Consider the following 18410-nt stretch of genomic DNA (forward strand, 5'->3'; position numbering starts at 1 on the left):
TCATCCACAGGTGTGGCGAGGTTCAATCAAATGTATTTACAAAACAGGTAGATGGCCCATAGTCTGCCAACCTCTGTTCCAAATTATTAAATATAAACTACTAATTATAATATATAAATGTTATATAGGGACATAATATATAAATGTTATCTAGGACATTTACCATATTTTAAAAGCATTTCAACATAATTTTAATGAAGTTTTTTTTAAAAGTCCTCAAAGAGTATAGCAGTGTTGCAGAAGGACACAGTGAGCATTGTCCACTGGTATCTCTGAGCTGAAAAGAGACTAGCAGGTTTACCTGCTGCAGAGTCGTGATTAAAAACAAAATTCTTAAGACTACCATTTACTGTATACTGTTTTTGCCAAACAAAACGTATTTCTTCTCCTTCCCTAGAACTCCTCTTCTTCTGCCAAACTCAACTTGGGCCAAAGTTAAGTAAGAGGACTGTTTCTAGAAATATTTCTCTTACATTTGCCATATGTTTTAACTGGAGTTCAGCAGTGAAGATCATACTATTCTGGCTAAGGGAACAGCTCTGAAAATTGTGTCAATGCAAACATCATTCTTTTTCAAACTTTAACTTTCCTTGCACTTATGCCTCTATTAGTAAAATATACAAAGCAGCAGAATTAAAAGTTACCAGAACACTGTTAATACCCAATTCCTGCCCCTTTCTTTTCCCCCGGTTTCAGGTCTTTTCTGATTTGTTTAGAGTATATTTTCTGGGGACGTTGTTACCCTGTTAGCATTTTATTCTCTCATTTATCTCTTCTCTGGACAAAACGACAAGACGGAAAAAATCACCTCAACAAAAAGAACAAGAGGCACTACCGACTGCCAGGGACCTACTCAATACGGACATTAGTACGATGTCGGATCTGGAGTTCAGAATGATGATTTTAAAGATACTAGCTGGGCTTGAAAAAAACATGGAAGTTATTAGAGAAACCCTTTCTGGAGAAATAAAAGAACTAAAATCTAACCAAGTCGAAATCAAAAAGGCTATTAATGAGGTATAATCAAAAATGGGGGCGCTAACTGCTAGGATAAATGAGGCAGAAGAGAGAATCAGTGAGATAGAAGACCAAATGAAGGAAAATAAAGAAGCTGAGAAAAAGAGAGATAAATAACTACTGGATCACGAGGGCAGAACTCGAGAGATAAGCGATACCATAAGACGAAACAACATTAGAATAATTGGGATCCCAGAAGAAGAAGAAAGAGTCAGAGGGGCAGAAGGTATACTGGAGCAAATTATAGCAGAGAACTTCCCTAATTTGGGGAAGGAAACAGGCATCAAAATCCAGGAGGCACAGAGAACCCCTCTCAAAATCAATAAAAATAGGTCAACACCCCGACATCTAATAGTAAAACTTACGAGTCTCAGAGACAAAGAGAAAATCCTGAAAGCAGCTCGGGAGAAGAGATATGTAACCTACAATGGTAGAAACATTAGATTGGCAACAGACCTATCCACAGAGACCTGGCAGGCCAGAAAGGACTGGCAGGATATATTCAGAGCACTAAACAAGAAAAATATGCAGCCAAGAATACTATATCCAGCTAGGCTGTCACTGAAAATAGAGGGAGAGATAAAAAGCTTCCAGGACAAACAAAAACTAAAGGAATTTGCAAACACGAAACCAGCCCTACAAGAAATATTGGAAGGGGTCCTCTAAGCAAAGAGACAGCCTAAAAGTAACATAGACCAGAAAGGAACACAGACAATATACAGTAACAGTCACCTTACAGGCAATACAATGGCACTAAATTCCTATCTTTCAATAGTTACCCTGAATGTAAATGGGCTAAATGCCCCAATCAAAAGACACAGGCTATCAGATTGGATAAAAAGACAAGACCCATCGATATGCTGTCTGGAAGAGACTCATTTTAGACCCAAAGACACTCACAGATTGAAAGTGAGAGGGTGGAAAACCATTTACCATGCTAATGGACACCAAAAGAAAGCTGGGGTGGCAATCCTTATATCAGACAAATTAGATTTTAAACCAAAGACTGTAATAAGAGATGAGGAAGGACACTATATCCTACTTAAAGTGTCTATCCAACAAGAAGATCTAACAATTGTAAATATCTATGCCCCTAACATGGGAGCAGCCAATTATATAAGGCAATTAATAACAAAAGCAAAGAAACACATCGACAACAATACAATAATATGGGGGACTTTAACACCCCCCTCACTGAAATGGACAGATCATCTAAGCAAAAGATCAACAAGGAAATAAAGATTTTAAATGACACCCTGGACCACATGGACTTCACAGATACATTCAGAATATTCCATCCCAAAGCAATGGAATACACATTCTTCTCTAGTGCCCATGGAACATTCTCCAGAATAGATCACATCCTAGGTCACACAACAGATCTCAACACCAAAAGATTGGGATCATTCCCTGCCTATTTTCAGACCACAATGCTTTGAAACTAGAACTCAATCACAAGAGGAAAGTCAGAGAGAACTCAAATACATGGAGGCTAAAGAGCATCCTACTAAAGAATGAATGGGTCAACCAGGAAATTAAAGAAGAATTAAAAAAATTCATGGAAACAAATGAAAATGAAAACACAACTGTTCAAAATCTTTGGGATACAGCAAAGGCAGTCCTAACAGGAAAGTATATAGCAATACAAGCCTTTCTCAAGAAACAAGAAAGGTCTCAAATACACAACCTAACCATACACCCAAAAGAGCTGGAGAGAGCACAACAAATAAAGCCTAAACCCAGCAGGAGAAGAGAAATAATAAAGATCAGAGCAGAAATCAATGAAACAGAAACCAAAAGAACAGTAGAACAGATCAACGAAACAAGGAGCTGGTTCTTTGAAAGAATTAACAAGATTGATAAACCCCTGGCCAGACTTATCAAAAAGAAAAGAGAAATGACCCAAATCAACAAAATCATGAATGAAAGAGGAGAGATGACAACCAACACCAAAGAAATACAAACAATTATAAGAACATATTATGAGCAACTCTATGCCAGCAAATTAGATAACCTGGAAGAAATGGATGCATTCCTAGAGATGTATCAACTACCAGAACTGAACCAGGAAGAAATAGAAAACCTGAACAGACCTATAACCATGAAGGAAATTGAAGCAGTCATCAAAAATCTCCCAACAAACAAAAGCCCAGGGCCAGATGGCTTCCCAGGGGAATTCTACCAAACATTTAAAGAAGAATTAATACCTATTCTTCTGAAACTGTTGCATAAAATAGAAATGGAAGGAAAACTTCCAAACTCATTTTATGAGGCCAGCATTACCTTGATCCCAAAACCAGACAAAGACCCCACCAAAAAAGAGAATTACCAATATCCCTGATGAACATGGATGCAAAAATTCTCACCAAAATACTAGCCAATAGGATCCAACAGTACATTAAAAGCATTATTCACCACGACCAAATGGGATTTATCCCTGGGCTGCAAGGTTGGTTCAACATCCTCAAAGCAATCAATGTGATACAAATACATTAATAAAAGAAAGAATAAGAACCATATGATCCTCTCAGTAGATGCAGAAAAAGCATTTGACAAAGTACAACATCCTTTCTTGATCAAAACTCTTCAGAGTATAGGGATAGAGGGTACATACCTCAATATCATAAAAGCCATCTATGAAAAACCTACAGCGAATATCATTCTCAATGGGGAAAAACTGAGAGCTTTCCCCCTAAGCTCAGGAATGCGGCAGGGATGTCCACTATCACCACTGCTATTCAACATAGTATCAGAAGTCCTAGCCACAGCAATCAGACAACAAAAAGAAATCAAAGGCATCCAAATCGGCAAAGAAGAAGTCAAACTCTCACTCTTTGCAGATGATATGATACTTTATGTGGAAAACCCAAAAGACTCCACCCCAAAACTGCTAGAACTCATATAGGAATTCAGTCAAGTGGCAGGATATAAAATCAATGCACAGAAATCAGTGGCATTCCTATACACCAACAAGACAGAAGAAAGAGAAATTAAGGAGTCGATCCCATTTACAACTGCACCCAAAACCGTAAGATACCTAGGAATAAATCTAACCAAAGAGGCAAAGGATCTGTACTCAGAAAACTATAAAATACCTATGAAAGAAATTGAGGAAGACACAAAGAAATGGAAAAACATTCCATGCTCATGGATTGGAAGAACAAATATTGTGAAGATGTCAATGCTACCGAGAGCAATCTACACATTCAATGCAATCCCCATCAAAATACCATCCACTTTTTTCAAAGAAATGGAACAAATCATCCTAAAATTTGTATGGAACCAGAAAAGACCCCGAATAGCCAGAGGAATGTTGAAAAAGAAAAGCAAAGCTGGCGGCATCACAATTCCAGACTTCCAGCTCTATTACAAAGCTGTCATCATCAAGACAGTATGGTACTGGCACAAAAAAGACACATCGATCAATGGAACAGAATAGAGAGCCCAGAAATGGACCCTCAACTCTATGGTCAACTAATCTCACCTCACACCAGTCAGATTGGCTCAAATTAACAAGTCAGGAAATGACAGATGTTGGCGGGGATGTGGAGAAAGGGGAACTCTCCTACACTGTTGGTGGGAATGCAAGCTGGTGCAGCCACTCTGGAAAACAGAATGGAGGTTCCTCAAAAAGTTGAAAATAGAGCTACCATATGATCCAGCAATTGCACTACTGGGTATTTACCCCAAAGATACAAATGTAGGGATCCGAAGGGGTACGTGCACCCCAATGTTTATAGCAGCAATGTCCACAATAGCCAAACTGTGGAAAAAGCCCAGATGTCCATCGACAGATGAATGGATAAAGAAGATGTGGTATATATACACAATGGAATATTATGCAGCCATCAAAAAGAATGAAATCTTGCCATTTGCAACGATGTGGTTGGAACTGGAGGGTATTATGCTGAGTGAAATAAGTCAATCAGAGAAAGACATGTATCATATGACCTCACTGATATGAGGAATTCTTAATCTCAGGAAACAGAGGGTGGCTGGAGTAGGGGGGGGGGGGAGGGATGGGGTGGCTGGGTGATAGACACTGGGGAGGGTATGTGATATGGTGAGTGCTATGAAGTGTGCAAGACTGTTGAATCATAGATCTGTACCTCTGAAGCAAATAATACATTATATGTTAAAAAAAAGAAAAGAAGAAGAAGATAGCAGGAGGGGAAGAATGAAGGGGGGGGAATCAGAGGGGGAGACGAACCGTGAGAGACTGTGGACTCTGAAAGGCAAACTGGGGGTTCTGGAGGGGAGGGGAGTGAGAGGATGGGTTGGCCTGGTGATGGGTATTGAAGAGGGCACGTTCTGCATGGAACACTAGGTGTTGTATGCAAACAAGGAATCATGGAACACTACATCAAAAACATTATAATGATGTAATGTATGGTGATTAACATAACATAATAAAAATAAACTAAAAAAAAAAAAAAAACCCCAATTCCTGCTAACTTCACCAATTAAAAAAGATTAAGTACCTGGTAACATGGCACTGAAAAGTATTCAAAGTCATCAGTCCAAAAAAATGACAGAGAAGTAGAAAAAAACAAAAATGCACACTCTGACTACAAAAACCAAAGAAATGGGTGATAAAAAGATGGATTTTGTGTTGGTCTTCTTGATACCCTAAAATTGTGGTTCGTGATCTGTTGTGTGCAATCCCAAACGTGGGACCCTTGTTAAAACAGCCTGGTAGGTGCACCCCAGAGTCTGTCATTCAGTAAATCCTGGGGGTAGCCCAAGAATTTTTATTTCTAACAATAGGTGCCAGATAATGTTGATGCTGCCAGTCTGGGGATCACATTTTGAGAACCACTGCACTAGGATAAAGATGATAAATATATACCAGGACCCACACACTCAGAATCCTTCAGAGCACACAGCTCCAGGCAGTCACTACCAATATTATCAAAGTTGGTAAATAAGGCACAACCTCGTAACTATCTCTGCCCAGGAAACTCTGGGTTTTATTGCATAAAGACATCATGAAAATTTGTTTCAGAAATCAATATTTAAGACTACAACTGGCTGACAAATGTCAGAATAATCTGAAAACATAATGAGAATTTATTTAAGTTTTCAATGTAGGATAATTAAAACAGTGATTCCATTTCTGCTTCATGTGGACTTACAAACAGAAGTTGTGCCTCTTTTTAAATACCTTACTAAATATTCGTGGATTATCAAGTTTGATTAGTCTCTTTTCACAAACTTTACAAACCTGCTGATGGCTTAACACTTATTATTTCAACTCCTTCTGGCAAATTCAACTCTTGGCTATAAACCATTTCTGAAGTCAGAGTCAACTTGCTGGTACTCTGGAGATTTGCTCTGCAAGCCTGATACTTCTGTGAAAAAGGAGATACAATCTTCTCTGGAGAAGAAGAATAATGTTCTTCTGGCTGCCAAACTGCTTCAGATATCTTTGCATCTACTTTTTCATCTATAAAACATAAGAAAAGAACCAAAAACCGGGGGGGGAGCCCTGTAAATATTAAAACTGCTATATTTTATAATCCCAAAGCCTTATGAGGGATGAGAAAACGTATTAATAGGATTCTTTATGGAAAGAAAATCAGAGAATCTGTTTGCTTTTTTAATTAACTGAATAAAACTACAATTATTTTCACTCAATAAGAACAGGTTTAAAAAATATGTACTGAACTATCTAACCATATATAATTTGTTCATTTAAGCCTACTTAAAGTTCAAAAGATTAAAAAAAAAAAAAAAAAGAAGACTCACCCAATGAGACAGGAATGGACTTCAAATGTAAATTCCACATGTGTAACAATGAACGGTTGTCTTGGGTACACTCTATTACAATTAGGTAGAATTTCTCAGAAAATCCATTAGGTGAGCTGCCTGTTGGTATTAATATTTTTCACTATTAACATGGATAAATGAGACAACTTATTAAATATGCCAAGTTAAAAATGAATGAATTTTTAAAAAATTAAAAACTCTTACCTAAAATTCTATATACAAAGTAGCATTAAGGAATGCAATCAACTTTCTGATCACATGAATTTGTATTAAATTAAAATTTTAACAATTAAACGTATGCTATGCTTTTCATCCCTGAATCGACAGGCTTAAAAAAAGTCACATATCACAGTAATCACTATCATGTTGTTCACATAGGTTAGACCATAAGAAAATTTCTGAACAGGTGGGAACTATGTGACAGATACTTTAAATCAACATATCATGATTAAAACTGTATTGCCAAATATATTTCAAAGTAAATAACTTCCATAATGGAATGACCTATTAATGAAGTTTATCTAAGAATCAAAATAAAAGTAGTCATCATTCACCACATTAAGAAAACTTTTCTTAGTCAAAACTGCATCATTTAAGCAGCACACCAGCTGCTCAAAATAAAAACACTGCATCTAAAATATAAAATCAGTGACTCATTATTGCCTGAAAAAAATTAACTTGGTTTAATGATGTTTTCTTAATTATAAACTAGTTATATATATTAGTTATAAACTAATTATAAACAAGTTTTCTTAATTATAAACTAGTCTTCACTTTGTACGAAATTATGTAAAGAAAAATTTTAAAAACTATAATCACAGAATATAAAAAATCAGAAAAATAACCATAAACATCTTAAGTTGTATTGTGTTAAGAAACTAAATGAAAAGGTAACCTTGGTAATATGTTCTGGGTGAGTTAGGCACTTAAATTACAAGAATTAAGAGGAAGGAGAGGATAAGAGATTATGACTAAAGATAAAAGATCAGAGATCAATCTATTTCTGATAATTTTACTAACAAGAAAGAATGTCCTAATAATGAAAGTATTTGTGAAACGTTTCTTTGGTTCTTGATATTAGAAATGAACACATTATACTTTGGGTGTTTTCTGGAAAACTCTGATAATGAAGATAACAGTTTTTGAGTAAAAGTCAGTGAGAATTCCCGAGATATTTTAAGAAAAACTAGGAAAAATATTGTTTTAAAGAGAAAAAAATAAATTAAAAATTGAAGAATCCTAGAAAAGAAAATGCTAGAATAGATTTAAGATCACAACAAAACTCCACCTAAAGTATAAGAGAGTAATCCCTTTAAAAAAACCTTAAAGAGACTTAAAAAAAAACCTTAAAAATATTAATGTTAATATTTCAATATAAGAAAGGAAAAATAAAGAACACTTTATTGATATAAATAGCCCTTTATCCTGTACCTGACATTTTTATTTTCCACTTTCAGTATCTTTCCATCATTATATTCAGAGCTTACCAAAACACTGTGTTTTGCACAGTTCACAAATTCTCAGGGAAAATGACTAAGTGAAAACAGTGGTAAGAAATTAGACATTCAACATAACAGTGCAAACCTCAAAGGAAAAGAAAACCAGAAACACGTGGAATTAAGAGTACAAGAGAAGTAAGAAAAATAATCTGGAACAAATACAGAGTGAAAATAGTATTAATAATGGACTTTTAAAAGCACGAGGCACAAACTGTATGGTTCATTTATAAGGAAAGACATTTCTCAGTTTGGTTTGGCTCTGTAATTAAAACTGATGACCAAGAGATTTGAGCTTCATTTTGCTCTGTTTTCCTCTATATAAAATAACAGTTAATTTTTAGTGGAGGAGTTCAATTTTTTTAAATGTTTAACTATAAAAGTATTAATTAAAACACTTTTGTCTTTAAATTATAACTTGAAGTTTTAAGCTACTGCTTTAAATTATAGATTTCTAAAAGGTCAGGCATCCGTATTATCCAAACCGTTAGTGCAGGACTATATCCATGCAAAGAGTACTCAACATATAATTAAAAACATCTCTATTATGCTTTTTAAAAAATATAATTGACAAACCCCTTTAATTTTTTCATGTTTATTTCCTGGTTTAAGAATAAAAAACTACCAGGGGCGCCTGGGTGGCTCAGTAGTTAAGCTTCTGCCTTCAGCTCAGGTCATGATCCCAGGGTCCTGGGATCGAGCCCCACATCGGGCTCCCTGCTCTGCGGGAGGCCTGCTTCTCCCTCTCCCACTCCCCCTGCTTGTGTTCCCTCTCTCGCTGTGTCTCTCTCTGTCAAATAAATAAATAAAATCTTTAAAAAAAAAATAAAAAAAAAAAAGAATAAAAAACTACCGGGCACCTGGGTGGCTCAGTCAGTTGAGCGTCTGCCTTCGGCTCAGGTCATGATCCCGGGGTCCTGGGATCGAGCCCCACATTGGGTTCCATGCTTAGTGGGGAGCCTGCTTCTCCCTCTGCCTCTGCCTGCCGCTCCCCCTGCTCGTGCTCTCTCTTTCCTGCTCTCCCTCTCTCTCAAATAAATAAACAAAAATCTTAAAAAAGAAAAATCAAAGAATAAAAAACTACTGGTATGTATATGGTAAATAACATCACAAACCTACACAGGAAAATTTTAAGTTCACATAGATGATATGAAACATTATATCAACTTATCTTTATTTACTGTTTAACATACTCTACATAATATTTCTCATTACATAAAAAAAACTATTCTTTACCTGCATCAGGTAATATTCTGTCTTTTCCCAGACTTTTCTTCTCAAGGTTATTCAAAATGAAATCTTCTTGAAAAACATGAAGCAGCTGGGTTTTTCTGCCTTGCTGAATGTAAATAAACACCAACATAAGTTGACATATATGTTATTTACCTAATGCTGAGTGGCCAGAAAAATAATACTTACAAGTTTGGTAATGGGATCTAATGCGATAATGCATCCTGGCCTGGCTGTTGACTGCTGACTTACGATGTTAAACACTTCACCAACATATTTCTGTTTTTAAAAAAAGTGGATATCTCCTTTATTAAACAATTAAATTAAAAAATAATTAATAAACAATATAAAATTTCATAGTAGATAAATAATAAATAAGTTCAAGTAGGGCTAAATAAATTCACAAGTTGCTTTCATTATAAACATTCGAGGACTTTACCTTACTATTCATTACAGAGGAATGAGTAAGAGTTATGGGTCAGTCGATGCAGAGGAACAAAAGCAAGGCATGGTAATTGTTAGGGGGAAGAATATTTTACATCCATAAATGCGGAAGACTGACTTCAATGTCACAGAAATGTTCTAAGAATCAATGCTTTTTAGGCATTAATTTTGAGGTGAGAAAGATGGAACTTAAGAAACATGTTGCTACACTATTTATATATGCTGATTTCTCAAGCTACATATGTCCTGAATGCTCTAGTCAAGGTCACATTGTTAAATTCGGTCTTCATCACACTTTGTCTATGAGCAGCAGCCTTTGATTCTAGTGATCACTCCCTTCTTGAAATAACTGTCCTCACTGCCTTCCACTATGTACCACATTCACCCCACTTTTAACAGTGGGATGCCCCAGGGTTCAATCCTATCACTTCTACTTTCCTTCCGTGGTCTCATCTAGCCCCACACCTTTAAATTCATACTCTGATAGCTACTTATCTCATGCCTTCAGATCAGACCCCCTCTAAACTACAGATGAGCGTACTAGGTCTGTTGGGTGTCAAACAGTCATCTCGAAATTAACATGTTCAACACCAGGCTCTCAAATCCACCTGCTCTTCAAAATCAGCCTCTTAGACATTCTTCCCAGCTTCACTCAGTCGTTCTATTCTTCCTTGTGCTCACACACAAACATGAGGGAGCATCCTCTTCTTCTCATACAAGCCCCACATCCAGTCCAATCCTGCCTATTCAATGTTCAAAGCACATCCAGATGTGACCAATTTTATCATCTTTACCACTACCACTTGCTACCACTCTATGGCCCCTTGATTCTCTCCCGGACTACTGTGAAGCCACTTCTCGTCCCATGTCTGATTTATTCAGCAGCCAGAGATCCTTTCAAAACCTAGGTGAGAGCATATCAATTTGGCACTGTCTTCAATGGTTTCTATGTTATTCACAGTAAAAGCCAAAGTTATCACAATGGCCCAGAAGGGCTTGTAAGATTTGGCTAGGCTAATTTTCTACCTTTATCCCTGACTACTCTTCACCTCATTTACTCTGCCCCGGCCACAATGTCCTCCTTGCTGCTCCTTTATATACCAAACATGCCCAGCTGTTTCTCTTCCTAAAATACTCTAAATATCCACATCCATATCCTTCATTTCCTGCAGGTCCTTACTCAAATGGTACCCTTTCTGTGAGGCTTTTTCTGATCAGCACCTTACTTGGCATTCCCTTGTACAACATGGTTTCTCTCTATACTATTTATTAATATATTTTTACCTTTTTTTCTATACCCCTTTCACTAGAATGTAATCTCAGATTTGTCTGTTCTCTTCACATCTCAATTCCCAGCACTTAAATACTACCTGAAAAATAGAAGGCCCTCAATAAATATATGTTTCTACTATAACCCTATTATATGTGTTTTTGAAAAACCTTGCATTCTGAAAAAAACACACATTAAAAATAACTCAGGGAAGACAGGACTGGAGCAGCCCACTGACACCTGCGCAGCTGTACAACCAGAACATTAACTGGCAGCTGAGGGGTGGCGTGAATCCCCTGAACACGCTCAGCACGGCTGAAGGTAAGGGGTATTTAAACACACCAAAACGAAGAGTGCAGGTAGGAGCTTGCTGGAGGTGCTAAGACAATGCAGACGGTGGGTTGCTATCAGCTGTGCACAGGAAGAAGTGCCGCCTGTCACAAGACAAAGGCTTTGCGATGGTGTCGGAAGGACTCCTAACTGTACTGCAACCAAGCTGAGAGCTTTTTTCTTCCTTGATTATCAAGATAAAAATTCTACTGCTGTTACTCCAGCTCCCATGGCCTTGAAAAAAACTGCAGATGAACCAACGTAACTTCCACATTTATACTGCCAGTAGTCCTCATTTATCCTTGAGCAAAGAAGCATTAGAGAAACATATATTGTATGACACTACTCTATTTTTGGAATGAATGAAAGAAATGGTTTCTTTTTAAAGAAGCTAAAAATCGCTGTAATGGTACACTGCAAATGTGAAAAAAATAACTAGAAAATATACATCTTTTTATTACAAATTGTATGTCACAATTCTAGAACATGCCCAAAAAGTATAAATTAAGTATCTAAAAACCTCATACTATACACTTAATTTTAAAAGCTATTTACTTACAGAAATTTCAGGATTGGAAAGCTCATACAGAAGTTTCTTGGCATCAATAACAGCTTCATATAATCTCAGATATTGCCCATCACTTGCTACAAAGCATGCACTAGGAGAGTTGCAGTATGCACCTAGAAAGTATTCACAAACATTTAAAATTTAACCCTGAAATGATGATACCAGAAAATCTAAATTTCTTAAATAAAAATCAGAAAGCTTACCTAGACAGTAACTGGGTATAAGAGTGGGCAGCCATGCCACATTGGAAAATGCAGAAACATGTAGAGAATTAATCCGGGCAAGCTCAGAAACACCTCCAGAAAAAGACAATGGCCCAACTGGATCAACCCTCCAAAGAATAAGCTCACTATAAACTGCATTGGGATCCTGAAATGTCACATCAACGCTGCTTTTATTCTGTTGTGCCAAAGAACATTCTTCAGTATTTACAGGATCACAAGGTTGCTTCTGGCTATCAACATCTGGTGTCCTTAGTGCATTATGGTGTGACGTTGTCAGCAATAATGGTAATACGGAGTGGCAAGCTAAATCATTAAGATGAAAGCGATGACCACAGTATCTAGATTTGTGAGAAATACTGAGAACTGTAGAAAAAGCAGATTCTTCAGCAAAACTGACCAGCCACTGATTCAGAGAGCCATCAGCATGCTTTGAAATCATCATAACATTAGGGGTAAAAATACTTAATTTTAAACTATTAGTTGATTTACTGTGGCCGGAAGAGATAAGCATTGATGTAGACCGTGTGAGGCTAGAAGGTTTCTGTTTCCCTTGCTGAATAGCCAAGTCAACATTCTTGGTGCACGCATACATCACTATGCTTTTACAGAGAGAGTTCGCATCACCTGTGGGAAAAGCTACAGGAATTCTGGAAACAAAGGACACCTAGAATTAAGAAAGTAAGCATTAGAACATATGAAATAATACAAAGAAGTATTACAAAACTGTACCCACATTTAATAAGAAGCAGCTCTCCCAAGATCATAATAATAGTACCTGGACTTGACGAAACATACCAGGCTGGTATTCGTCCAGCCAATCCACATGCCAAACTAGCAAAGAGCCATCCATGGGATGAATACTGAACAGCATGTCTGCATTTTTACTCCATTCAGACAGAAGTACTTCAATCTGATGATCAATGGCAGCTGATGGTAACGGTACAAAACTTGAATTTGGTACCATTTTATCACTGCCCAATTCCTTCTTTTCATGATTTATTTTCAGATCATCCACACCATCATCCATTTCTATAAGCAAAAGAATTCATGAACCAAGTAAATACAATCAAGCTATTAAGAAAGATCTTTGTAAATGCATTCAAGATGAAAAACATAATAGCTTTCAAATAAACAAGAAATTGGCTCCCCTTTAAAAATAATTTCGCTCCAGGGATATAAGGCCATTAGAGTTAACTCAGCAGTCAGACGGCCTATAGGACTGAGTCAGTGGATTAATGGTAGAGGACAATTACTGGACTGGAGAATAGGTAAACTGGTTGTACCACAGTTTACTCAGAAGTAAAACATACTACTTCCCTGGACCTTAGTTTTTCTCAATGAAGAAGGTAGAATTGGGTCTATAATTCTGGGGTGAATTATTCAAATATATTATTGGAGTGTAATTTGTACTTTCTTCACATTATTGGATTTTTTAAAACCTGAGTCAGCTACACTAGAGATGCTCTAGGTATATGCACTTATAACTGATATGACACCTTAAAGAAACTATTTTAAAGGAACACATTTACAGTGTCCAATTTCCAGATTTCCTTCAATACATAGGTAATTTCTAACAAGCTCCCAGGTAATAATGCTACTAGGCCACAGACAGTCCTTCAAGTAGCAAGGCCTCAGGGGCTGACAGAAGCATAGGCATGAAGAATCCTGAGGCTGCATCAACCAGTAAAAGCAAGCCGCCGGGAACAGGAACACCAACACTGAATTATTAACTGAGCTAGTCCAAAGTTGTATTAAGCCACTGCAATTTTGAGTTTCCGAAGCTAGTAGCTAGTGTTACGCCAATATAAAAATCTTAGCTATTGTCAATAAAACTTAACATTTTTTTATCCTTCTTAAAGCCTTACCTTCAGGGCGCCTGGGTGGCTCAGTTGGTTAAGCCACTGCCTTTGGCTCAGGTCATGATCCTGGAGTCCCGGGATCGAGTCCCGCATCGGGCTCCCTGCTCGGCAGGGAGCCTGCTTCGCCCTCTGACCCTCCCCCCTCTCATGCTCTCTCTCTCTATCTCATTCTCTCTCTCAAATAAATAAATAAAATCTTTAAAAAAAAAAAAAAAAGCCTTACCTTCATCAGATTTTACATCTGCCTGATTAGAGTCTTCTACACTGGCCTCAGAAGATGGTTGTTCAAAACTTTTTCTGAGTTGCTGTAAAAAGACTTCCATGGACAAAGTAAAATGCAACTCTTTATTGTTCAGCCAGTGTACCACAAAAGGCCCGCTCTTCTCATTATTTTCACTTAGACTTAGAGATGTGATAGAAGGGAGAAGTGGAATGTCTGTTAAGAACAACAACAAAACACATAACACACAATTAATATTTCGATCATTCCAGCAACCAGAACGTACACGTCTCCTATTTTTACCACTGTTACATTTATTTTTAAACCTCTAAACTAGATTTTAAATAAGATTCCCAATACAATGTTTGCCACGGTTATTATTAATGATAACAGCTTTTAAAATGGTAAATTTAACATAACTATTATAAAGGAAAACAATTCTATATTCTAGGTCATAGACCGTAATTTATTTATATATACATATACAGATATTTTCTTTAGTTCAAAAAATATTCTCATTAAGAAATAAATCTGTAATTTGTAGACATGTTAACAGGAAAGTCTCCTTAAAAATTTCTCCAAGAAAAATGCCATCAATATGTAAAGGAATAAGTGACTTATTTACCTCTATTTTAACGACTTTTTAACTTAAATTTTTAAATGACCTACCTAACTCTAAGCTAGATAATGCCAATTTATTAGCATCAAGATTCAAGTTGGAAAGTAGAAACTGAGATCCCCATCTTACACTCAAGAAAGGCATTCAAGACAAAACCAGGTAAAAAAAAAATTCTTTCTTGGTATTATTTTTCATCTAATTGCTAAATTAAGTATACTAAAGTATAAATTCAGAGTAAATTGTGACAAATGATAATCCCTAACTAATAGAGAGGTGAAAAAAAGTTTGTCTATCATATTAAATCAAATATAAACTAGATCATGCTGGTATCTGCTGAACAGTAAAGGCTAAAATGGATTCAGGGAAGGTAAACTATTTTCCACAAACAAATTTATTGATTTTTGTTTTTAAAGGAGAAGAGAAATAATTTGACTTAATTACCTGTTCGAACAAGGTATCAATTGTTAGACACCAATGAAAAACAGTATTATAGGGGATGGATGATAAAGGAAAGCATAAAAGAACCTTTCCCCTATCCCTTCTGTTGGAGGCAAGTTCTAAGAGTTGATAGATATATCTAATCCAATCCAAGCTCTGTTTATAAATGCACATTCATTACTGTAATTATTTGATTAGTATTTATCTATCCCCTTCCTAACAATAGGCTTCAGGAGAGCAAGGATCACACCAGTTTCCGACACCACTACACCTTCAGTTCCTACCGCTATCTCTAGTTGCTATTTGGCACAGACCAAACACTCAGTAAAAGTCCTGAGGGACCGTACTGCCAATCCTATTATCCCTAGGTGGATATACATTAGTGCCAGGGAACCAAAGAGTGCCCTCAAGAATCCTATTCAGTATGATGTTCTGATTTTCAAGTTACATTCAACACAAAAAAGATCAGCGAGGCCTCTAAGAGACCACAGGCCTATGTGTTCAATATGCAAGAAGGAGAGGCGAGGTTAATGCAGGTTTTTAGCAGCAGCATTCTCTGTAAAAGGAACCTTAAATTTCTTCTATCTTCTGACCTCAAGGAATTTCATTAAAGCCATTTTTTATGAGAGATCTTCAGGGAAAGGGTATAAGAACTAGAATTAAAAGAACATGCTCTTAGGAGCTCCTCTCCTCTATTTCTATTGATGGGCAAATAAGTGAAGCTCTATCTGAAAGTTTGGCCTTGAACAAGAAACACAGCATCCAGAAAGGTCATTCCTAAGGGTCTAACTTAGGGAAAGGAGATCTCCACAGTGTCTAATCTAGCTGCTACTAATATTATTCCGCTTTGATTTGTTCTACATATATGGATTTTCCTTAAGGTCCTATTAGCTAAAGAAAGATTTTAGAGTTTTCCTTATTGGAAGGTCGTCAGGGAGATGCTACTTTGGAACTCAGGGTTTATTTTTCTGTAAAGGCCCCTCAGCCTTTTCCACTAAAGGTAAGAAACCAAGCTTTCTTTATTCTCAAAATGTTGTCCTTTATTCAGAAGAGACTTTCACAAAACCAGTAGTCTCAGAGCTGCCTCTGGGTATTACAAGCACTACCAGTGTATGTTTTTTGATAAAGGTAAGGGTATTTCCCAAGCTTATATAAGGTTTTACTAAAAATAGTTCAATATCGTCCCCTTTCATTTTCTTGGCTCATGGATTCTTTTAGAGCTGGGACTGTTGTTAACCAAATAAAAGCTAAGAAAATTAGCAAACACTTTTTATTCCTAGTGGAAGTATCTCTACCCTTAACTTACCAAAACATTTCTCTCTTTGATTCAGGTAACTAATGAACCACATTTATTGCTGTTTCCTTGAAGAATGTAATAGTACTGCAAATCCAGGGAGAAAAACCATAAGATACTCTTAACAATAGGAAACAAACTGAGGGTTGCTACAGGGGAGAGGGATGGGGGGATGGGATAACTGGGTGATGAATATTAAGGAGGGCACGTGATGTAATGAGTACTGGGTATCATATAAGACTGATGAATCACTGAACTCTACCTCTGAAACTAAGAATACACTGTATGTTAATTGAATTTAAATAAAAAATAAATTTAAAAAAATAAAGAAATGGAGTAAAAAAAATAGGTTATGCTTATTTCATGCGTAAGAGTATCTCCAAATACACAAAAACTCAATAGTGGTTATCTCAGGGGAGAACAACCAGGGTCAGGCAGAGGTGAAAAGAGGCTTTCACTTTCCACTTTCTGTACAGATGGTTATTTATCATGTGCAAATACTGTTTTTAATCTTTTTCCCAGTAATACTCTAAGGTTCCTCTTTAAATACTCCAAATCTGACCACCTGTTTTTTTAAACTCACAGAAAACATTTACTGAAAGATGAGCACTTTAAATCTTCAAATTCATAGATAGATCCAGATATTCTAGATTTTTTAAATCTAATAGTACATATTTGACTACTGAGGTAAGTTTCTTAATTCTTCCAGTTATAACTTCTACATATCTCTGCCTTATTTCTGGAAGACCACCTAAGATCAAGCATTAGACACAATGGTTTTATTTATTTTTTAAAGATTTTATTTATTTATTTGCCAGAGAAAGAGAGAGCACAAGCAGGGGGAGTGGCAGAGGGAGAGGGAGAAGCAGGCTCCCCGCTGAGCAGGGAGCCCGAGGTGGGACTCGATCCCAGGACCCCGGGATCATGACCTGAGCTGAAGGCAGACGCTTAACTGACTGAGCCACCCAGGCGTTTATTTTAAGAACTATACAACAGTTAACAAAATACTATTGTATGGTGTTAACCTGTTAAGTATCAGCTCAAATCTCAACTTTTGAATAAACTAAGAATCTCAAATGACTTATTAAGATCTTAATCAGAAACCAAATCATAGCTTTAAAAAGCAAACAAGTAAACAAAAACCTATGTTTAAGTGATCAGTGAGCTGGCTGGCTACAATGAAAAGTTAGATAAGCAAGTTACCTTCAATGTTTTACTTATTCAAAACTAGAAGTAAAAGGTCTCTGTTATAAAAGTACTTTACTCAAGTCCCAGAACAGCTGTGGACAGTGGTCTATTACCCGTGGCGGGGTTGATGCTGGCGGCAATGTGAAAGTGGCAAAGAGCGTTGGCGTGCAGCGGCGCGTTCCTGTGGACGTGATGAGGGTCCTGCTGGTGCGGCAGGTATCCGGTATGCGCTACCACAGCAAGTGATCTCCTCCGACCTCTGCGAAAGTGTCTCAGATTTACCTGCACCAGTAAAAACAAAGTAAAACCAGTGGCTATAACGTCATAAGCATATATATATATAAACATATATATATATATGGGCTACAAAATGATTTTCAGACATTATTCTCTATTCCATTTTTCCATTTTAATTAGCTCATTTTTAATTCCAGTATAATTAAC

At 36.7% G+C, this 18410-nt stretch overlaps 1 protein-coding gene across 5 annotated transcripts in view; it reads right to left on the bottom strand.

The window, feature by feature from the left end:
• Window positions 1–18410, bottom strand: part of DMXL1 (Dmx like 1) — a 131462-nt gene that overhangs the window by 74836 nt on the left and 38216 nt on the right. For all 5 annotated transcript variants that reach the window (XM_032425410.1, XM_032425415.1, XM_032425413.1 and 2 more), the window contains exons 9-17: window positions 18080–18248; window positions 14431–14643; window positions 13124–13377; window positions 12328–13012; window positions 12116–12237; window positions 9702–9791; window positions 9519–9621; window positions 6766–6885; window positions 6242–6463 (exon numbers count right to left, since the gene is read on the bottom strand). In XM_032425410.1, the coding sequence (XP_032281301.1) occupies window positions 6242–6463; window positions 6766–6885; window positions 9519–9621; window positions 9702–9791; window positions 12116–12237; window positions 12328–13012; window positions 13124–13377; window positions 14431–14643; window positions 18080–18248 (1978 nt within the window). The remainder of the gene's footprint in view (window positions 1–6241; window positions 6464–6765; window positions 6886–9518; window positions 9622–9701; window positions 9792–12115; window positions 12238–12327; window positions 13013–13123; window positions 13378–14430; window positions 14644–18079; window positions 18249–18410) is intronic.

This window comes from Phoca vitulina, unplaced genomic scaffold (genome assembly GCF_004348235.1).
Source record: "Phoca vitulina isolate PV1807 unplaced genomic scaffold, GSC_HSeal_1.0 scaffold32, whole genome shotgun sequence".
In the NCBI taxonomy this organism is placed as follows: domain Eukaryota; kingdom Metazoa; phylum Chordata; class Mammalia; order Carnivora; family Phocidae; genus Phoca; species Phoca vitulina.